Raw genomic sequence first — 24989 nt, forward strand, 5'->3', positions numbered from 1 at the left:
TTTGCAAACACATGTACGTTAACGTTTTAAAACGATGGGTGATAGATTCCGTTGACCAATAACGATTTCAGGGAAACAGTATGTAAGGAAACCACACACTTGTACTTATTGAAAAGCTATCGGTCTTTTTAAAGCTTTGAATTTAATTTAATTGCTTCGTTAGTTAGATTCAGAATATAAACCGGCTCATAACATAATAATAATAAATAAGCGGCGAACAGCTACTTCCGATGAGAACCCGTATAATTTATGTGTCAATCTTTTCATAAATTTAATAAATGAATCTTCTAAACGAAAAAAGTAAAGAATGAAGTTTTATTATTAATGGCTAAAAGGGACTTTCATAAATGTGTTTTCAGTAAGCGCTATCTCCAAATCAGGATGCGAAGCAGTGTGGTGTATTGTCATAACCCGTATTGACATTCTAATTGTGTCTTCGAGTAGCAACCAGTTTTGAAGTGAGATCAATTATGTCTTGTTTAGAAGTGCAGGACACGTATTTTGCAATAAAACGACCATTATGGAGTTCATGAATCCGAAGCAGAGATGGTAACTTCAAGTGTGCGCTGCTTATTCGGCACAGCTGTTTAACGTCCCTTTTGACCTTACCTGGCCTTTGTAAGTGTCCAATAAAATTCAAATAAAATTTCCCGCGGCTAGACACGAATGAATACACTTCTTTATTCCACTGGCTGATTTGAGCATACCACCGGAACATTGGAAACATGTCCGCGTCTTTGTAACACTGTTTTAATGCGTGTTCAGCATGAAACAATTTTTTCTCTAATGAAAAGGCTTGATAGATAGAACAGTTTTACACTCAACTCTTGACATCAATACAGTTTGTGCGTGCACCTTTTTTTTTCAGAGGATTGCCAGCGCCAGAGCGTTTGTACTTAAAGGCTATGTTCACATATTTAGTAATTACTTCCATATTCCTGTCTGTGTACTAATATATTTAAGTTCATACAAGTATCGTTTTTCCCTATCCTGATATTCGTTTTGGCCAAACCATTTGACATTGTTTTCGAAATTGAACATTTAACATGTAAAAGTATAAAGTGTTAAACAAGCCGTCGTTCCAGCAGTAGAAGCATGGCTTTACTTTAATGCATTGCATTCCAACCCGCAAGTTGTCAGGGTCAGTTCGCGGCCAGTAAAATAATCGTTATATAATATAGACGCTAACGCGTGAACTAGGTGAACTGGATTTTTCTATAGACCAGAAATATGTTATATAAAGATATTTAACAAGAATTATTTCACCATATTGACTAATGTATTAAGCATAAGCGCGATGATTCTCGATACTGTTAATAATCGAATCAAATAGCAATGCCCGACAAACCACTAAAACAGGTTTGTTCGAAGAACGCGCGTATCAATATTTAGAATATGTACGGATACTTCGCGTGTGGCCGGTTGACTCACTTCCATTCTTCTTTTGGTTTTCTGTTTTGTATCTATAGGTTTATGACCAGCAATATGTAATAATGTAAAATAAGCCGCGAAACCGTATTGCGCGTGATGCAGCTAAGAACTGCACATAAAAAACATTCGCTATCTTTGATCTCATTCATTGAACTTTTTACCTTTCACCAACTACAACCACAATCAAAGCCGTATATCTTTTTAAAAAGATATTTCTTGTTTTTACAATTAACGTTCTACGTTCCGTTGAGCATTCAGATATAATTTAATAGAAATTATTGTTAAAGTCAGTATAGAATGTTGTTTGAACGTCAACAATGTAAGTAACGTACATTTAATTTGATAATTAGAACCTTAAGCATATAAAATACCCATAACACATAGGTTTAAAGTAATGTGTATTATAAAAGTATTTGCTTGCCCATTTACGCAGGTGGAATCAGTCGCATCTTTTTTAGAAAAAGTTGTACTTTTTCCAGAATTTCACAGATTCACGGTATTTATGTTGGCCGTCTACACACCAGATTGCATTTTGTGTTGCTTTTCGTGTTAGTTTTCAATATGTATACATAGAAAAAGTAACGACATCATTTGGTTACTTTCTGACAAATAATTAATATATTTGGAAAATAAACAGAACAGAACAGAACACATATTTTATTTAGACTTGCACACAAGCACATCGTCTTCATAATATGTGTACATATGATACAAAAGGTCTTGTGTCAACATGTTAATGACAATGTTAGTAATACATGTGTAATCTTATATATTCAAATAACTAAATGTCAGTAACAATATACATTTATAAAGTAGTAAGCAAAGGGGATGTAATCTAATAAATTCAAATAACTAAATTTATGTAAGGTTATACATTTATAAAGAAATAAGCAATGGGGATGAGCAAAATGACTATTTTGATCCTTCGACAATATTAAAAAGAGTTATTTGGAGAAACATATCTTCTTTGATGTATAGGGAAAGTTTGATAAGATCTTCTCTTTTACACGATTTCATAAGTTCCAAAAATTTAAATACAGATGGATTTGTTTGATATTTCGCTTTTATGTAATGTTTTATAACTGTTGTGAAATTTGAACAAACAAGTACAAAATGGTATTCGTCTTCGATGTCATTTGTGTTACAGCAGTCGTCGAAATTCGCACTAGCCCGACAGCAAAAAACTAGTATTTTTTCTTTCGGGCTTGTAGGAAATCCAATATTACAAGCCCGACGTGCTTGTACAATTCATTAAACAGAAAACGAGTTCCGCTTTCATTTTAATTATTTGTAAACAAAGTTTTGAGCAGCTTAAATCAACAACCGCTTATGTTTTAACACACTGCACACACGTGCTGGGCAATCACTGCGCATACAGCGCATGGTTTTGTGGTTCCCGGATTGCTATTATGTACAATAAATGTTTTGCGTTGCATTTGGGACACAGAGAGTAGATCTAATGGCCGAACCATTTTGTACACACCGGTCTTACTGACCTGTGTACTTACGCGAAAGGAATTGTGGGTAGCACTTCTTTTACAAGGCAAAAGCGAAAGAAGGTCAGGTAATCATACTTCTAATAATCGCTATCAGTCTGGATAGAGATTAAAAATCACATTTTAACATAATTAAATAACATTTCTTTAAACAACATTACGTTTTAAACACACAATAAAGAACGGTTTTTCTTTCATTATTAACTTTTTCATTCCTACGCAGAACCATTTTGGCGGAAGCATAATTCCCCAAACCAGGGGAATGTGATGCGTCTAAGAATAGAGGTGACAATAACGTTGTGACGTCACCATCTATGTATAGAATGATGGCCGAACAGTTGTCATTCAAGTACGTCGTTGAGGAATGCTTATCTGAGGTAACTGTGATTGACGCATTTGTCAACTGGCTTTTTGTAGAATAACCTGGCACTTAATTGCTTATATATTTTCTGGTGGTTCACTAGGTTTGCTCTCTCTTTCACATGGATAGATGGGATAAATTTCTGCTAATTTTTTACCTAAACTTTATGTATATATTAATAATTGTGATTAGATTGAAATCCGTTTGTGAAATTAATTTCTTCTTATTTCAGGATCCGAAAGAGGCTGGCTCAGATGACGAGGAAGCTAACTTGGATGGTGATGAAATTAATAAGAGATTTGTATTGTATTCTAAAGATTGAATAAATGAATGCTTCTTTGGATGTTTTATGTTATGTTTATCTGCATTTTTAACAAAAACGTTTGGGCTAGTAAAATCTGACTCGGGCTTGTTCAAATTCCCATAGTACTAGCCCGACTTGCTTGTAGATTTAAATCTGAATTTCAATGACTGTTACAGCAAAGACAATACCTATCTTCTCGCGGGATTCGATTTCTACCGAACCTCCCGGTTTGTATTCTTAAAGGATGTAGCAAGAGTCTGCACCCCAGGAAACCCGATACCTTGCGGGTCGTGTAATACCATAGGGGACAGTGCTGTGCATTTTGGCATGAACTTACATAGGGTAAGTAAATTTGAAAAATTAATTTTTTCAAAGTCCAATTTGAAACAACTGTGTATAAACATTGATAACAAAGGTATTGGCCTACATGTAGAAAAAATCCTGACAAATTTTCTTAAAAAAATGAGCGAAATGTGGCTCCCTGAAGTAGCAAATCGGGCAAAAACGGGCCATGTTCAGGCATTTAAGGGAGAAAAAACTGCTTTAATTTGCAAGCCACTACAATTTTTTAAGGATTTATACAAACTTTCACATGTCTTCCATAACCTCTCAGCAGGGTTTCTCCAGAAAACTATTAATTGTGGAGAAATTTGCGTTTTTAATGACCATGTTGGGAAACCATTGATACCATCTGGGGAAGACCAGAAAACCTTATGTGGGCAGTGACTTTATAATTCCTTTTCGTGACAAAAAACCTAATTTTCAGCCATTTTAACGCAATTTATTTGCTTTGTAGAGGCCTATAGTAAGTGTATGTGGGCACATATGCATGTAAATGTACTTTTAATGCTTTTTAATACATTCAATGCTATTATTTGGCTTTCTTCCAACATCATATCAGAAACTTGAATCCTTTGTCTTATATATAATGTGGTTATTCAATGTCCACTTTAGATATGTAAAAAAGCTATCACAATGCTTGTGTTGCCCCCCCACCCCCACGCACACACATTATTGTACCGCAACAAAGTCTGTTTGGGAGGGCTATCTAGGAATCAGTTTGTCCCGACCGTCACTGTCCCAGTATGTTACGTCCGTCCCGATTTTTCGTCCGTTTGTCCGCCCGATTTATTTTCATGAAATAAATTTTGAAGAAATGAACATACAACAATCATACTTCATATGTTGATGCAACCTTTTTAGCTTTTTATATACACCCCACCGTCTTTTAGGTCACTAGGTCGTAGGTCAAGGTCACTTAAGTCTCTTATAGAAAACTTTATCATAGCCTGTATAATGGAAGTGCTTCCACATACAGCCTTCAAAATTCATATATTGATGCACCTCTATGAGTTTTACAGGTCAAATCCAGTGTCAGATCACAGGTCAAATGTCAATGTCACTTCAACCTCTAATAGAAAACTTTAATGTTGTCTTCAGAACAAAAATGCTTCCATCTGCAATCTTCAGACTTCCTATGTAGATACACCTGCCCTAAATGAGTTTTACATTATCACACTACATTATTTGGCCATAAGGTCAAAGTTCACTGTGTATTCTGATAAAGAAACATTACATTGGCCCTTCCTGGGTTCTAAAAACCTCATATGTAGATGCATCAATGAATTTTGCGCGACACATACCGTTAAGATCACAAGTGGAATGGACTATAAATTATTAAAAATGCATACTGTAATAAAGTGAGTATAGGTAAAATGTCTTCAACATTCAACCAAATTATATCAACATGGGAGCTATTGTTACTCTAAAATCTATCATTGTCATTGCACAAAATCAAAGACTGCTTGTGATTGTAAATTTGTTACAGCAACTAGCTGTAATATGATCTTTTATTAGTCCCATTTTGGTTGGCAACTTGCATTATAACATCTGCAAGAGGGATAGACAGGAAAAGTTGCTTTTGCACAGTGTTCCATTTCATCCTCTTAATATATCACATGCATTTAGCAAACATGCTTATTGTTTTCTGGCGGTGTGGTATTAATAACTTATCAAACTTCTTCTCAAGAAGGTCAGATATCTATCTATCTATCCATCCATCCATCCATCCATCCATCCATCCATCCATCCATCCATCCATCCATCCATCCATCCATCCATCCATCCATCCATCCATCTAATCTATCTATCTATCTATCTATCTATCTATCTATCTATCTATCTATCTATCTATCTATCTATCTATCTATCTATCTATCTATCTATCTATCTATCTATCTATCTATCTATCTATCTATCTATCTATCTATCTATCTATCTATCTATCTATCTATCTATCTATCTATCTATCTATACTGTCTAACTCCCCTTGCGGTTATTATTGACAATATGGTGTACGAACCAGTTATCGAACACATAGGGAATTACGTTAAAATTTAAACACTTAAAATAACAAAAAAATTATGTTTTAACAAATGACTAAAAGTGTAATCATTTAATAACTTATCTGTAAAGTTTTCCAGCAAATATCCTTCAATAATTCATAACAATGATTAAACTTGTCTGTGAACAAGGTAAGTGTTATTATTTTAATCAACTGTACTTTGTGTGGTTAAATGTATAAAATCGGTATCAACGTCATGTGTTGAAGTCTTGTTTGCGGCTATAAATTAGCAATGGTCAAATTCGTTAAAAGGGGAGTAACAAGTCAGCTCATTGAAATTAAAAGGTCAAAATCAACTATTATTTTGTTTGATAGACAATTCTTTTCAAGGCCAGTCTGTGCCGATTTTAATGTAACTTAAATACGCTTAACACTTAAATCACAGAAAACTTAAGGCAATCTAAACAAAATTAAGCGCAAATTTAGCGTCTTCATTTCAAATGAGTTTTTCTTATTATGACACTTGCCGAATTAACACCAAAAGTCTCAGAACGCGCCACATAAATATTATACATAAAAACCCCATATACACTTATTAAGACATCATTTTTATGTACCTAACCAATTAATGTATGCGACAAAGCAGTCAAGTCTTTCTTTATATTTTCCAAAATAGTGTTGGCAAAAAGAAATAAAACTCGAGAATGTTGAAAAGGCACTATTGATCATATATAAGGCATTAAAAGTACGATTGAATGCATATGTGCCCACATACACTCACTGTAGGCCTCTACAAAGCAAACAAATTGCAACAAAATTGCTGAAAAAGAATTATAAAGTCACTGCCCACATATGGTTTCCTGGTCTTCCCCAGATGGTATCAATATTTTCCCAACATGGTCATTAAAAACGCAAATTTATCCACAATAAATAGTTTTCTGGAGAAACCCTGCTGAGAGGTTATGGCAGACATGTGAAAGTTTGTATAAATCCTAAACCCTAAATGCCTGAACATGGCCCGTTTTGCCCGATCTTTTACTTCAGGGAGCCACATTTCGCTCATTTTTTTAAAGAAAATTTGTCAGGATTTTTTCTGCATGTAGGCCAATACCTTTGTTATCAATGTTAATACACAGTTGTTTCAAATTGTTTTTGAAAAATTTAATTTTTCCAAATTACTTACTCTATGTAAGTTCATGCCAAAATGCACAGCACTGTCCCCTATGGTATTACACGACCCGCAAGGTATCGGGTTTCCTGGGGTGGTCTGCGTCGACTAAAATAAAATCGTAAGCTTCTAGGTATAATATCTGAATATGTTTCGTATTCAAAATTTAGTTTATATTCCTTATATAACATCAAAAACTGGACTTTGTAACAACCTAAACCACTCTTGTTTAAAACAATCAACAACTCTATTTTTGAATTCACATAAAAACGTTTTTCCATTGATACAAGCGTAGTTTTCGAAAGTAAACCCATAATCATTCAAAAATTTCTTTATATTTGTTACCCAGTTTTTATAACCTTTCTGGCAATCTCTAAGTGCATCATAATACACAGTGCGTAAAATAATGATGTCACTACTGGCCACTTTTAACCAATATTTCAACAATCGTACATATCTTTGAACATACAGCGGACATCTACCAAGTTCAACGTAAACACCTGCTGTACAAGTATTACTCCTAACCTGCAATATCCGTTTACAAAACTTAAGATGAATGCGCTCAATTTCTTTTGACTTATTATAGCCCCATATTTCACAAGAATAATTGATGATAGGGGACACACATGCGTCAAATAATTGGCATAGAGTTTTAGGCTTAAAATCAAACGGTTGACATTTAAGCAATAACAAGTTTAACGCTTTTAAGGATTAACCAATTAGATGTTCAATGTTAAGACCAAAATGTCAAGTATAGTAAAAAACACATCCTAAATAGTTAAAATCATTGACCACCTCGATGGGTTAGCTAGTGTATGTCCAAGTTTTCGAAGGAAACAGTCCTCCACGTTTCCAAAACACCATAATCTTTGTTTTAGAAGTATTAAATTGTAAGCCCCATGTATCACAGTATGTGTAAAAACAATCTAGATGGGCTTGTATTTCTTCCGGAGTTTTACCTAAAATAGCCATATCATCTGCAAATATTAATAAAATCAAAACAATCTCATCAATATGTAAGCCAGACTGTATGTTACTTTGCAAAAATAGTTCAAGGTCTTCAACAAAAAGTGAAAATAGGAGAGGCGACATTACCTCCCCTTGACGTTAACCAACAGCGTTATTGAAATAGTCTGAATAGTTAGAACACCATCTAACGCACGAATTTACTTTTTCGTACATGTCTTTATGATTCTGAGTATTTTACCGTATATACCTTGTTTATATAAGTTTAACCAAAGTGCGTTACGAACTATGGAATCAAAGCATTTCATCATGTCCACGTATATTACATACAATCTTTTATTTTCGTTTAAAAATTTATTAACTAACGAATGAAGAATAAATATGGCGTCAACAGTCGAGCGACCTTTTTGAAATCCGAATTGTGCGTCCAAAATAGTATTACGGTTCGAACAGTATTTTTCAAGCCTCTTATTAAGTATAACGGTAAATAATTTTGACATACAGCTGACTAACGTTATAGTAAGGTAATTTTTGACATCGTCTTTACTTCCCTTTTTATGGAGCGGGGTTACAACACCTTCCGTCCATTTCTCTGGATAACATCCAGAGTTTAAAATACTGTTAAAAATATATAATATATCTATGCATTCAATAAAGTACTCGTTTAGCAAACAACGCTGCCAGGGGGTTTGTTTCGTTTTAACGATTTAACAGCACCGCGTATTTCATTAACTGTAATTGGCTCACCGAGTTCAGAATAAGTGTTGTTTGACTCATCAAAGTCATAAGTAGCACAAAAACTATCTGCTTCTGTATTGTTACATTCAGATAAACCTTGACTTAGATTATAAAAAAAGTAAAGTTTGAAATGAGAAAACACACTGATTGACCACATATATCCATTTCTTGACGCAATATTGAAAACAATTTTATTACGAAATACAAGAGGACCATCAGAATACTTCAATATTTCAATGATACACTGAAGACCATCTGAATATTGTTGTACTTCACTGATTGGATTGACGACCCTCATAATACTGCAATACTTCACTGATTACACGGACTATCTTCACAATACTGCAATACTTCACTGATTACACGGACTATACTTAGAATACCGCAACACTTCACTACTTACACGGACTATCCTCAGAATACTGCAATACTTCACTGATTGCACATACTATACTCAGAATACTGCAATATTTCACTGATTACACGGACCATCCTCAGAATACTGCAATACTTCATTGATTACACGGACTATCCCCGGAATACTGCAATACTTTCTCATTACACGAACTATCCTCAGAATACTACAAAACTTCACTGATTACACTGACTATTCTCAGAGTACTACAATAATTCACTGATTACACGGACTATCCTCAGAATACTACAATAATTCACTGATTACACGGACTATCCTCAGAATACTTCAATACTTCACTGATTACACGGACTACCTCAGAATACTGCAATACTTAACTGATTACACGGACCATCCTCAAAATACTACAAAACTTCACTGCTTACACGGACCATCCTCAGAATACTGCAATACTTGACTGATTACACGGACTATCCTCAGAATACTGCAATACTTCACTGATTACATGGACTATCCTCAGACTACTGCAATACCTCACTGATTACACGGACTATCCTCATAACACTGGAATACTTCACTGACTTCATGGACTAATCATTAGAATACTGCGAAACTTCACTGATTACACGGACTATCCTCAGAATACTGCAAGACTTCACTGATTACATGGACTAACCTCGGAATACTGCAGTACTTCATTGATTTCACAGACTATCCTCGGAATACTGCAATACTTAACTTATAACACGGACTATCCTCAGAATACTGCAATACTTAATTGATTACACGGATTATCCTCAGAATACTGCAAAACTTCATTGATTACACGGACTTTCCTCAGAATACTGCAATACTTCACTTATTATACAAACTATCCTCAGAATACTGCAATACTTCATTGATTGCATGGACTATCCTCAGAATACTGCAATTATTCACTGATTACACGGGCTACCCTCATAATACTGCAATACTTCACTGATTACACGGATTATCATCAGAAAACTGCTATACTTCAATGACGACCTTAAGATTACTGCTATACGCGACTTGTTACAATGACGAACCTCAGAATACTGCAATACGGCACTTTTTACAATGAAGAACCTTGAAATACTGCAATACGTCACGAAGACAATAACGAAGCTCAGATTACCGATACGCGTCACTGAATAGAATGACAACCCTCAGAATACTGCAATACGTCATTGAAAAAAAAAGACGAACCTCAAAATATTACAATACTCCGCTTATAACAATGAAGAACCTCAGTAGACTGCAATACGCCACTCATTACATTACCGAACATTAGAATACTGCAATACGCCACTAATAACAATTGAGAACCTAACAATACTTCAATACGCCACTGATTTCAATAACGAATCTCCGAATGCTTCAAAACGCCACTGATTACAATGATGAATCTCAGAACACTGCAATACGCCACTGATTACAATGACGAACATCAGAATACCGCAATACGGCACTGATTACAATGACGACCCTCAGAATGCTGCAATACGCAATTGACAACAATAACGACACTCATAAAACTGCAATGCACCATTGATAACAATTCACTCACCTCAGAATACTGCAATACGCCACTGATCACAATGACGACCTTCAGAATACTGCAATACGCCACTGATAAAAATGACGACCCTCTTAATACTCCTGTACGTCACACATTACAATGACGAACCTCATAATAATTAAATACGCCACTGATAACAATGACATGCTCAGAATACTACAAAACGCCACTGACTACAGTAACGAACCTCATAATACTGCAATACGCCACTGATAACAATGACGACCCTCAAAATAATGCAATACGCCACTGATAAAAATAACGAGCCTCATCATACTGCAATACGCCACCGATAATAATGACGACCCTCAGAAAAATTCAATACGCCACTACAATGACGACCCTCAGAAAACTGCAATACGCCACTGATTACAATGACGAGCCTCAGAATAATGCAGTACGCAACTGATTACCATGACGAACATCAGAATACTGCACTCCGCTACTAATAACAATTACGAACCTCAGAATACTGCAATACGCCACTGATAAAAATAACGAACATCAGAATACTGCAATACGCCGCTAATAACAATGAAAACACTCCGAATACTGCAATACGCCACTGATTTCAATAACGAACATTATCATACTGCAATACGTCACTAATACCAATGAAGAACCTCAGAATACTGCAAAACGCCACTGATAACAATGACGAACATCAGAATACTGAAATACACCACTGATTACAATGACGAACATTAGAATACTGCAATACGTCACTGATTACAATTAAGAACCTCAGAATAACGCAATAGGCCATTGATTACAACGGCGACCATCAGAATACTGCAATACATCACTGATAACAATGACGAACCTCATAATACTGCAATACGTCACTTCTTACAATGACGAACCTCAGAATACTGCAATAAATCACTGATAACAATGACGACCATCAGAATGCTGCAATACACCACTGGTAACAATGACGAACCTCAGAATACTGCAACACGTCACTTATTACAATGACGAACCTCAGTATACCGCAACACGTCACTGATTACAATGACGAACCTCAAAATACTTCAATACGTCACTGATTACAATTACGACCCTCAGAATACTGAAATGCGACACTTTTAACAAATACGAAACTCATAATACTTTAATACGTCGCTGATAACAAACCTCAGAATACTGCAATACATCACTAACAATACTGACGATCTTCAGAATACTGCAGTATTTCACTGAAAATACTGACGATCTTCAGAATACTGCAATTCTCACTTACAACACTGGCAAGCAGCAGAATGTTGCAAAACATCGCTTACTACACTGATGATACTTCTGTACTTCACCATAATAAAGATCATCACAATATTGCAATAATGCACTTACAGGACTGACGATCATCAGATTGATGCAATAATTCACTTAACACACAGACTGGATTTCTAAATGCAAACATTTAGCATTTGATCATCTCATTTTTGTATCGGAACTAGGACACGAAAGTTAAAATGTTCGATGCTTTGATATAATTTATTTTCTAAAACCACATTTTGCAGTAATATTATCTGGTGTGATAATTTTTCTTAAATTGACAGGAAAATCGTTTAAAATGTTAAAATATCATGGCACCAATAGCATGAAAAACCTAGCAAACGTTTAAAAACTTCTTGTCAGAAACCAATTTTCGGATTACAAAATAATAAAATAGCCCGTAGTTGATCTTCTTTTCGCATCATCCACATTAAAGAAACACGGCTATTAAACAACTGTAAAATTGTTTTCGATAAAAAGACCTTATTTCAAAATAATGTCATGGCTATAAGTTCAATAGGCCCCATGTGTGCTCCTGTAGCACACGCCCTAAAACAATTACTGGTGGCAATACAGTTTTTATAACATGAATATAACAGACAACCTTCTCTTCAGATACCGCTGACTTGATTTCAAAATAATTTTACAAAATTCTTTCATGCGAGACCCTCTATGCTGTAGATGTAACTAAAATTTTGTACAGCTAGCCAACCAGCGAGCCATGACCGACGGTAAAATAAAACTTATATATACTGTATCAATTATTACATATTGTATCAATTCGGAAACAATATTGTTAAAACATTTATTCCAACGACTTATGTTACACATTATTTTGTGTATGTAACAGTTGTATTGATTGATGAAAGCTCTATATAGTCAGGAGTTAACTCATCCGTGATTTCCATGTGTTCGTCTTCAAGTGCTTTCCCTTGTCCCTGTATATAGAAACTCAGTTTGATGGGTCGCGTATGTTTGTATGTCAGTATGCCTGGTTCTCTATCTTCGCTCCGTTTTTCGCTTTGTCCCTCGCCCTGTCTGTCTGTCTGTCTGTCTGTCTCTGTCTGTCTGTCCGTCTGTATGTCTGTCTCTGTCTGTCTGTATGTCTGCCTGTCTATCTATCCGTCCTTCCGTCCGTCCGTCCGTCTGACTGTCTGTCTGTCTGTCTGTCTGACTGACTGTTTGTCGCTCTGTCTTTCAGATTGTCTCTGTCTGTCTGTCTGTCTCTGTCTGTCTGTCTGACTGTTTGTCTGTCGCTCTGTCTTTCTGATTGTCTCTGTCTGTCTGTCTTTCTGTCTGTCCGTCTGTCTGTCTGGCTGCCTGCCGGCCTGTCTGTCTGTCTGTCTGTCTATCTGTCTGTATGTCGGTATGTCTGTCCGTCTCTCAAAAATATATTTAATAATACTCTCGTTGATTACATAAATCAATATAAAATACGTTCTATATTTCTGGTGTTTAAGTGTGAATAACTCATTTAGTAATAAATCAATGGGTGCAACAATTAAACAGCCATTTGAATGACCGTGGCATTAATAAAATGTCGACGTGTTTCGCATTATTCTTAAATTGTTCCTGTTTTATAAAGATGCATCGACGAGCACAGAAGCGTTAGCGCTGCATTGTACAGAAAACTTCGGGTTCGTGCGCATTAAATGAAGCTTTCTATTCCGCTAGCACATAGTTTCATGGGTTCTATTTTTAACAATCTAACTATTCAAAATAACACAAGCCCTTATTGAATCACAATTGTTTTTAATGTGATAAGGTAAAAGTGCAGTTTCAGAATTGACGCCTTCTTCCGTGAGAACAAAGGCGTACAGTTGACACTTTTGTGAATGTTTAAGGGTACATCGGCATTTCGTGATTCACTTGTGTTTTTTTATAAATTTATTTTAACAAGCAAACTAACTTAATTTGAGCGCGAGGATGGTCATGCAGATAAATTTAACCAAATTGAGGCTGCAAATGCTCTCTATGAAATCACAAGTCCCATCAGTTCTGTTTAAAGAATCACCAATCCTTGCTATAAATCGAGTTACTTTATTTATGTAAATGTAAGCAATATTTTCCTAATGTTAAATTAGATTGATAGGGATGTGGCGCTTTTGTAGTAATAAAAACTGACGATGTTACTCCGTTGCATATGAACTTTAAATGTTGGGTTGGTGTGTTCAATCCAAAACATGAAGACATTCCAACACATAAAAGCGGATTGATAAGCACGTTAATAGAGACCAAGCTGTTGTTGAAACATGGATAACACCCTCTTAATGTTTTAGCTAAAATATAACTATATACCACGGTGATTTAATATTATGGAAGTATTATTGAAATTCATTTAAGTGCGGATGGAATAAGAAATAGGTAACTGTTCAATATTCTTACTGAAGCTAAAAGCATGTAGTATGATATATAATTTTACATTTTCAATATTAATAACATAGTTAATATTATTCTTCGTTTTTACATATTGTTTGTCGTTTTAATATTAACAATGCATTTGACTGGTTCAGCTACATCCTGTTTATGATAACACCTCCCTGTGTGTAACAGATTACATGTGGAGTATTACAATGCATTTGGCTCAATGAAAACAATCTTGTCAATGAATAGGCAGAATGAAACCCTCTGAACATTACTTTACAATACAGGACGACACATACAGACCGACATAAAACATTACATTATAATATAGGACGACACATACAGACCGACATAAAACATAAACATGATTAAAGCTGGGATCGCCTTTCGGACGTCAATTAAAACTACTGGGGGTTTAAACAGGTTAAAAGACACGTCACACCTCACAATAAGAATATAATTAATCAACAATAAACATGTGTTATTTAAAATAAGCTACATAGGGTTGTAATTTAAATTAAACATCTAATAAGAATTTTAATTATATTTCATTGCATTTGAATTAATCAGTGGTTCAATATACGCCAGAGAACTAATATATATACTAATGCCTGCGACAGTGTGAAATGAAGTGAATACAAATATCAACTCAATTATATCTTGTTAAGAATATTGGGGAAATTAGCTTCATATATTACAAACCAGAAGTCCTTATAATGTATCTCAAGAGAAAAAATGAAATAATAATTTGTCGTTTTTTTAATACTGCAATACGTAACTGATACCAATGACGATCCTAAAAATACTGTAATACGCCACTGATAACAATGACGACCCCGAAAATACTGAAATACGACACTGATCAAAATGACGAGCCTCAGAATACTGCAATACGCCACTGACTACAATGACGACCCTCAGAATACTGTAATACGCCACTTATAAAAATGACGAGCTTCGGAATACTGCAATATGTCACTGATAAAAAAAACCTCGGAATACTGCAATATGCCACTGATAACAATGACGACCCTCATAAAACTGCATTACGCCACTGATAACAATGACGACCCTTAAAATACTGCAATACGCCACTAATGACGAACCTAAGCATACTGCAATATGCCACTTATTACAATGACAAGCTCAGAATACTGCAATACGCCACTGATACAAATGACGACCTTTAAAATACTGCAATACGTCACTGATAACAATGACGAACCTCAGAATACTGCAGTATGTCACTAACTACAATGACGACCCTCAGAATACTGCAATACGCCACTGATAAAAATGTCGAACCTCAGAACAATGCAATACGCGAGTGATAAAATTGACAAACCTAAGCATACTGCAATACGCCACTGATTACAATGACGAGCCTCAGAATACTGCAATAAGCTACTGATAACAATTACGACCCTCAGAATACTGCAGTACATCACTGATAACAATGAAGACCGTCAGAATCATGCAAAACGCCACTGATAAAATTGACGAACCTCAACATACTTCAATACGCCACTGATAAAAATGACGAACCTCAGAATAATGGAATAAGTCACTAATTATAATGAAGACCCTCAGAATACTGCAATACGCCACTGATTACAATGACGACACTCATAATTCTGCAATACGCCACTGATTAAAATGACGAATCTCCGAATTATTCAATGACGAACCTCATTATATTGCAATACACCACTGATTACAATGACGACCCTCAGAATACTGCAATACGCCACTGATAAAAATGACGAAACTCCGAATTCTTCAAAACACCACTGATAACAATGACGACCCTCAGAATACTGCAATACGGCACTGATTACAATGACGACCCTCAGAATTCTGTAATACGCAACTGATTACAATCACAAACCTCAGAATACTTCAAAACGCCACTGATAACAATGACGACCCTTAAAATAATGCAATATGCCACTGATTACAATAATGAACCTCAGAATACTTCAAAACGCCACTGATTACAATGACGATCCTCAGAATACCACAATACGCCAATGATAACAATGACGACCCTCGTAATACTGCAACACGCCACTGATAACAATTACGACCCTCAGAATACTTCAATACGCCATTTTAACAATTACGAACCTCATAATACTTAAATACGTCACTGATTTCAAACCTCAGAATACTGCAATACACCACTGACAATACTGACGATGTTCAGAATACTGCAACACTTCACTTACAACACTGGCAAGCAGCAGAAAGTTGCAAAACATCGCTTACTACACTGATAATACTTCTATACTTCACTGACCATAATAAAGATCCTCAGAATATTTTAATAATTCACTTACAGGACTGACGATCATCAGAATGATGCAAAAATTCACTTAACACACAGACTGGATTTCTAAGTGCAAACATTTGGCATTTGATCTTCTCATCGTTGTACCGGAACTAGGACACAACGTTATCTACATTGTCTGATCGTGTGAGTACAATCACGTGGGTTTCATATGACTTATTTCAGAAACATGTACATTGGCTATTGCAATATAACCGGTGTGCCAAGAATTTCTGATCGTTAATCAATACGAGTTATGATATATTATTTTTTTTTGTAGAAATTGTTCCTTTTCGTAAACAATGTACGACAATTTACTTTGGTCACTGTTCACACCCCTAAGCTTTATGATATATACAGTTATAACGTTATACTGGCGCAGTAAGTTACGCTGCAAAATACATTTTTAATTGTGTAATTTTAACAAGTGCTGTCACAGTAAGTACCAAAGTTTTTTTCCCTGCATAAATTGTTTTTCTTTATTCCATTGAAAGTTCATATCGTAAATAAATATTTAAGCGAAATAATAAACACTAAAAAAGCTGGGCAAATATGATTGAAACAACCTGGGGATGATATGATATAGTAAAAATGCGTTGGACCGCTTGTCTTGCTCTTGTCTCATTATTTCAGCCATAAAACAAAAATTATTGCATAAACTCTATCTATAATGCCCTCTGGCGGGGTGCAGACACTTGGCAAACGGAGGGCTTGAACGGGAGAAATCGTGTATTAACAATGCGATTCACGTGCCGTTCAAGCCCTGTTTTGTGTTTTTCATATCCATAATCTGGTCCACGCGCAGTTACTTCCCTTCTACAGCCTTCGACGACTTACCAAGCATAAATGGGGAACTGAATAAGCACCAGTTTCCTCATGCATGCAGGGATAATGACTATTTCAATCCACTTTTCAAGTTATACCATCTGCACTCTCTTGACAACAGCTTTATTTTATTTGCAACGTCAATAATGTTAAGGTTATTTACTCAACACTTTCAAAAGACTATGCTGTAAATGTAAGTGTTTATTTACCTTCAACGTTCCTGCTGTAAATTCCAAAATAATTCCTCATTTCTTACTTTGCGCGGCTGCATTTCAACCTTGCATTAATCCACTGTTTAAACACATTTAAAATCGAAAACTGCCTATCCGAAGGTAAAGCCTCGTCATTTCGAATGATGACCGAGTGAGACCGAGTAAAACACAACCTTGAACTGTATTGAAATAATCGAATTATTTTGTCGATGTCGAATTAACAAAACATATTGTTTTCAATGTTATTTAAAATTATTTTGGTATGTGTGATTTGTTTATGCAATAATAGCGAAAATACAAATTTTCTCGGACATGATCATCTGCGCACTCGGGCAGGAACGAATTTTTCGAGCGCCCGTAGATGATCATGCCCTCAAAAACGTGTATTATCCCTATATATGTAACCTAAATAAATGGCATTACAAAAATAAATAAATGTAAAATACTAAACCGTAAAGTGAGTGCAAATATGATAGTGGTATGAGCGTCTACCTATCTCGGGTGTAGCATTTTACATGTAATATATTCTATAAATGATAATCCAAAGTTATGTTCAGTCTTGTGTATAATAGAATAAAAGTTATACGAATATGTACAACTATACACTATACAGCTTCGAAACATAATATAAGCATCGTATAATCAATTAATGAATATTCTTACATAAATGTTGGAGTTATGGCATTGTATCCACTATACCAGAGGGGGTAATCAAGTGACAAACAAGATGGCGACGTCCATGCCGATGCCGGTATTTTTCGTCGTTTTATACCCTGTATTACTTGTATTTTTATTTTTATTCCGCTCACTTTCAAGCCATATTAAAAAGAAAGTTACTGGCTTCTATTTCATAGTAATATTCGGTCTATATCTCGACTTTACTCGGTGCGAAATTTCTTAGTGGAATGACCTAATTAGGGCTCCACTAAGAAAAAATGCGGGGAGTAAAGTCGAGACATAAAGCGAATTTAAATACGAAATAAACGCTAATCACCGTTTTACTGATATGGCTGGAAAGTGAGCGTCATTTAGAAAATAAACGGAAGTAATAAAGGGTATAAAACGGCGAAAAATATCTGTCTCGGTATGGACGGCGCCATCTTGACTAATCGTGATTACCCCCTCTGTATACTATGAGTGGACAATCGCTTATATTTAGGATGTTATGGTATGTCCAAATTTATTTAATTACAAGTAAAACAATAATGTGTATACTTTGAACTCAGAGAAGGCTGTACTTGTTTATACTACTATACCAGTTCCATTTATTTCACCAAATGCTCTAATGTCATCTGACGTCATCTGTATTGTGGTTAATCGGCTTCAAGGAATAGTTATCCTGTATATTAAGTTTAATTCGCTTGTGTTACTGCCTTGTTCTCAGGTGTTCCACATCGGGAGACAGTAAAGGTATAAATACTGCCTAGACAGCGCGTGTCAAACAAACGCGTGAGGTGACTTGAAAAAGAGGTACGGTGCTGGACTACGGGAACGGTAGACGTGACAAGTTGTAGTGTACTGGCTGCTGGAAAGGGGACTCTTGCTCAGGTACGTAACCACTCTAAACAGTTATATAACAATCACGTTGATGCGCGTGGAAACAATGCTGTAATCTTAATTATGTGTTTGGAATGCCATTTGCTGTTTAATTTCCTGGCCGTACAAACATTTTCGAAAATTATTTATATAAAACACTATTCCATTTATTGAATGATCAAACGAAACATATACATTTTGTATATATAAATTGGGGAAAATATTATGAATATTAAATGTTGATAAATAAATAAATAAATTTAAATAAATATAAATAAATATATATTCTTTCTTATCGAATCGAAAAGTGTCCTTTAAATGTAACGTAAATATATGAATACTGTGCCCGTATTCACCAACCAAGTCTAGGAATGGCGTGGTGAATACGTGCCCTAGTCCTCCGCCTAAAAGCAAAATTTGTTGGAGTGTTATAGAATGCGTACTATAAGTACAACGCATTGTCAGTAATAGTTTCCACTTTCTATTTTTGGCTACCATTTTATGATGAACCAAATATGTATTTTCATCTAAATAAATTTGACAGTTCTCACGAAAGATCGTGCTATTGTAATATTATATAAATAACAACATGCACTCTCTATTAATTGAGTTTTTCATTTATGCTGGAATGGATACATGTATTCCTCTGAAACCGAGGCAGCTTTGATAGAATGGATAACACGCAAGAGTTGAACTTGATTCTATAAGTTTATAAACACGAGATTCTTCTTAAATGACAAGACTTAGATGTGGTTAAATTGAGTTATGTGTGGTCCGCTTTCAGCTATTCTGTTAAAGACATGTTGGTTTGGATTTCTAATTCAATCTAATGAAGTGTTATTATCTTGTGGTCAACTAGTCACTGATGTATTACCAGTAGTAGTTATTAATTAAGAAAGCACACCGGTAAATACAGCATGGCGATGGCTGATTATAACAAAGATTGGCGTTGCGACATTTTAGAATTACTTTACATATGTCTGATGATGTAATTCAGGTTTTGCGTAATAATGTGTAATAAGTTGCCGTTAATATGAGCAAATTTAGGGCCATACGTTTTTAGGTAGTCACTTAGGCATAAACTTAAAAAGCAATTCGAATGTAATGTTCATTCGTTGTTTGCGTGTACTTATTAATGCTCATCACGAATAAATGTGTGATTTTGGAATTATCATAATGTTCCAAACTAATTATTCTTTTACGAAAACATGTTTTGAATTGAATAAAACAATGTTTAGATATAAAAATAAACAGGTACACATATTTTGGAACGCATGTGATTTACATCACTCACGGTTCTTATCATAAGCAAATAGTTTCGGTCAGAGTAAAGTTTTTTTGAAACAGAGTTAAGTAGTGGTAATATTGGTATTAGTAAAACCTCCTCGGCGTACAACAGAAGACTCCAAACTATGATGTCCTTGGTGAATTTGGTCGCTTCCCCTCTCTATTTTATGAAAAGAAAGGGCGATACGTTTTTGGTTAAAAATTATGAAAAATAGAAATTCTTCTATGTATAACTTATACTCCGATCTGTGTTACACTGGTAGCAGTGGCTGCTGGGCTAACAGAATCAATACCTTGATTGACCATTTGGATTTTAACAATATTCGTCATAATTTAAATTATGAAATTAACTAGTTTCCAAGCTTGAAAAATAAACTTATTGGTATTTTTGTTCAAGAATGGAAAGGAACCATTCAATCAATGTCTAAATTACAGCAGTATTGCTTATATAAATCTGTATTTGTCTGTGGAAAGTACTCACTTAAAATACAAAAAATGACCTACTGAAACAATTTGCCCGTTTTAGACTATCGTCGCACCATCTAGAAATTGAAGCGGGTAGATTCCAAGGTATTGATCGTGATCAGAGACTTTGTCGATGCTGCAATATGAACGCTGTTGAATCTGACTATCACTTCCTACTTTGTTGTGACAATAATAGACAATTAAGATTGAAATTTATTGGACATATCTCTTGGCCTACCGTAAATTTATTCCAAACGACTATGTTATCGAAAAAAAGTAATAATATATTAGGAATTTGTAAATACCTAAACGAAGCTATGTTTTATAGAAATAATACCCTTACAGAACTATGTTCCTCAATCCAAAATATATCAATGTTCCGTCACATAATTATATTTTATATATGCATGTATATTATGCTTGAATATCTATATGTATATTTTTTGTGTGTGATGATATTGCTTAACCGATCTTATTGTCTTTACCATGCTTATTTTGGAAATGGCTAAAGGCATGTTTTTATTGCCGAGTGCTAATAAACTGTGAACTTTGGTATTTTGGAATCGGTACTCTTCTTCGTTACGAGTCAGTAAATCAATGTAAGTGTGCATGCGAACAGCATGGATACGGCATATTATCAATAAGACATTCATCTTCAAATAAGCCAAATAACCAGCTTATACACATTATTTATGTATTCTTGATTCTTGTGTTGCGATATATTTTACGAATCCTTGCTTTTTTCGATAAAAAGACACGTTTACCCTAATTAACATGTTATTAAAAACACACCCGAAACAAATGACATTTTAACAATAATAATAATGCTGTTGCTACTGCGTATGTTGGTGATGGTAGTGGTTATGATGATGTTGTTTCTGTTTTTGTTGATGATAGGTAAATGATTGGTATAGAACAAAAATCGAATAGTCTTGAGTTGAAGACGAAAGTCGTTGTGGCAATATTAAAAAAAAATAATATTTGTGTGGCTTAAGATTTATTCAGTCTTAAATAACTACATATCTGACGTCAAACACGTATATTACTGCTACGACAATATGCGCATTGAGACAGGACTGAGGTAGAAGTTATGCCATACCCACGTGGTCAAAGTAAATGTGTTCTGCAAGATGAGGCTAACCACTAGAATGCCGTCTGCTATTTGCACCACCTGAACCAGTGCGGGAGCTTTTCAATAACAAATACATTTGTTTTGTATCCAAGTTTGTGTGTATATAAATAGTTTCTTAGAAAAACTATAAAGATAAATTTTACGTTATAAAGCTTCTTTTTATTTTTGTTTTCTCATTGCTTAAACAAAATATCGTATGGCAGAAATTAGAAGTATGCCCGTAAACTACGAGTAGAGCTTGTGCGATCGTTGAGAATTTGATAAATGTTCATTAAAATATTTGAGGTATTAGTTTCGATGATATTTTAAAAACAAATGTTTTTTTTGTATTACCTATGCCTTGTTAGTTTCGTTGTTACTAGAGACGCCCTTTACAATATTAACTGATCTAGTTGTAATTGGTCTTCACTTAACAATATTAACTGATCTAGTTGTAATTTGTTTTCACTTTACAATATTAACTGATGTTTGTTTCAGGGGTACGATGTCTATGTTCCTAAGTATCGTGGTGTTACTTCTGACGTCGCTGGCAGCTGCAATGGACGTGCAGGTGTGCGGCTCGGCTCTAGATGACATGCTAGGACTAGTGTGCGGGCACAGGGGATTCAACTGGTTAAAAACCCAAGGTATTTCATCCATGGCATTTACATATGATTCTGAAGGTATATGGGACAAAACATTGAAAAACGAAGAGGAATGATCTAGAAGTTTGATTCTGATTTCCCAAGAAGATCATACAACTAAGGAAAATAAGTATAATCTACGTTAAGATTATTCTAAATAAACAAGATCTTGGAAATGACATATAATAGAACTACAGAGGAATTGTGAATATGAACGTATTTCTCAAACAAATAATTCTTAAAATTGTATGTTAATTTGATTTATTATTTGCTTAAATTATATACTAGTAGATAAAATAGAAGTTGTGAGAAAAGTCTAGGTATTATTCGAAGATCTTCGCATATCTCACTTGTCCCTGTTTTTAGATCGCGGGGAAGTATCGAAACGTCGTGTAGGTCATTCCGCAATAGTTGGCTGGACTGGCATCGTTAACGAGTGCTGTCGGCGGCCCTGCTCCTTCAACCAGCTTGAGCAATACTGCGCAGAACCGAGCTACGTGACACAGGTACGTGAGTGCTCGTAGTTTTTCTTAGAAGTTGTTTTTTTACCCCTTCTTATCGTGTACGTGTCAATCCCTGATCTATTGTATTAGTATGCTGTAAATAAGAACGCTTATTTTCATAAAATGTTCTCTTTCAGAGTCAACCTTCCTTACCAAAATACGTGGAAAATCTTAACACAGCCCAAAATGATATACGTACCCACGACAGCATGAGCGATGTGAACGCTGGACCGGTCACATCCACACCACATCCCATTGGAGAAACGTCGGATCCCTCAGCCCACACTCAATCCACAGAGGCAACCCTAAGCCCCGCACAAAGACACTTCATTAACCAGGCCATACGGATGCGGTTTTTCTTCGTACGCCCAATGGGGTTTCAGCCAACACGTGCACCTTTAGTATTGTGATAGACAGCATATCTTTAAATACGATAATACATTTTCTAAATTACGAGTGTTACCGTTTTTATATTAATATCGCTGTGATCATACCAGTAAAAACCACGATATTTCTAATTAAGAGAGAATGGCAGATGGTATTTACATTAATTGAGGGTTCATAGCTTAAATGGTCAAATTTAAACATGTAAATGAATTGTCATCGCAACCTACTTGTTTGAAAAAAAAATTGAATTTTCGAAAAACAATTTGTCTGCATCGTGAATTTAAAAGCAACTTTAATTTTTTTAGGTTACCATTCGTTTACAGATAAAGATATACGTTATTTCAGAACAAATATTATGTGCATGGGAAATGTGTCAGGCGTATAAAGCATTTGCTTGTTTCCACTAACCCAACCCCGAATTTTTGGTGCCGATCTTTAATTTTGATTCAGCATTAAGTTTTCGATCACTTTTGATAAATTTGATCACAAATATTTAATTTTTGCTTAATTTACCTTAAATACACAAACATTTAATTAAGAAAAGGGTTCAATTTAGATTGGGATGCTTTCTTTCTTATTGCGGTTGCATATTCCATAAAATACAAACATTGTTTAACGAACTGATATATCCTAATAGTTGGCAATGTTAGTGGAAACATTGTCATTTTAGCCTCTTCATGTGTCATGTTTATGTAATAGAAATTAACAAAAGAAGCACATGCTTGTTTGTTTTTAATATGTATAAATTATTTAGTTACAGTATGATTCTTCTGAATAAACCGCTGAAATGTTCATGTGTTCACAATCTACTGCAGGACATGAAATAGACTTTCTCGGTTCTCAGAAAAAGCATCAGCACCAGTGTATTTATTAATTGTAAAAAACAGACATTTTTACATCTTTAAGTCAAAGACTTTCTTCAAGAAAACGAATGTCGGGTAAAGTATTGCAACAATTCAAACTATCAAGATGTCAAATGTCCCTTTAAAAATACCAACAACATTAAAAACATAATTTAGCTGAAAAATTGTAAAAAAATCGAAGGAGTGTCAAAAAGACATTAGTGAAATCAACAGTCTTGTAGCAGTAATCACGAAATCAATGGAACTGTCAACAAAGGAATAACTTATTTTATGGAACTGACGTCCCAACAACATTGTATATTTACACTAAAACGCTTCTCGACCCGTACCGCCCGTACCGTTTTAATAGATAGGTGTTCACGTATGCAAAATATTATTTTCCGGGGACCGCTTAAATACAAACT

The 24989-nt window shown here is 35.0% G+C and overlaps 1 protein-coding gene and 1 long non-coding RNA gene across 3 annotated transcripts; both read left to right on the top strand.

Annotated features, from left to right (window-relative positions):
- Window positions 1–3153: 3153 nt before the first annotated feature.
- LOC127852838 (uncharacterized) lies at window positions 3154–3627 on the top strand. The gene is made up of 2 exons (XR_008036284.1): window positions 3154–3304; window positions 3521–3627. It is a non-coding gene; the product is annotated as an uncharacterized LOC127852838 (long non-coding RNA).
- Window positions 3628–14311: 10684 nt separating this feature from the next.
- On the top strand, window positions 14312–24514 carry LOC127852837 (insulin-like growth factor I-A). Of its 2 annotated transcripts, XM_052386844.1 has the most exons (6): window positions 14312–14423; window positions 16765–16899; window positions 19174–19337; window positions 22687–22835; window positions 23199–23338; window positions 23473–24514. In XM_052386844.1, the coding sequence occupies exons 4-6, from the start codon at window positions 22694–22696 to the stop codon at window positions 23743–23745; spliced, it is 555 nt and encodes a 184-aa protein (XP_052242804.1). In that variant the 5' UTR covers window positions 14312–14423; window positions 16765–16899; window positions 19174–19337; window positions 22687–22693; the 3' UTR covers window positions 23746–24514. The 2 variants fall into 2 exon arrangements, with proteins under 2 accessions (XP_052242804.1, XP_052242805.1); XM_052386845.1 differs by lacking the exons at window positions 14312–14423; window positions 16765–16899 and adding an exon at window positions 17114–17190.
- The last annotated feature ends 475 nt before the right edge of the window (window positions 24515–24989 follow it).

The sequence above is a fragment of the Dreissena polymorpha genome, chromosome 12 (genome assembly GCF_020536995.1).
Source record: "Dreissena polymorpha isolate Duluth1 chromosome 12, UMN_Dpol_1.0, whole genome shotgun sequence".
Taxonomy (NCBI): Eukaryota; Metazoa; Mollusca; class Bivalvia; order Myida; family Dreissenidae; genus Dreissena; species Dreissena polymorpha.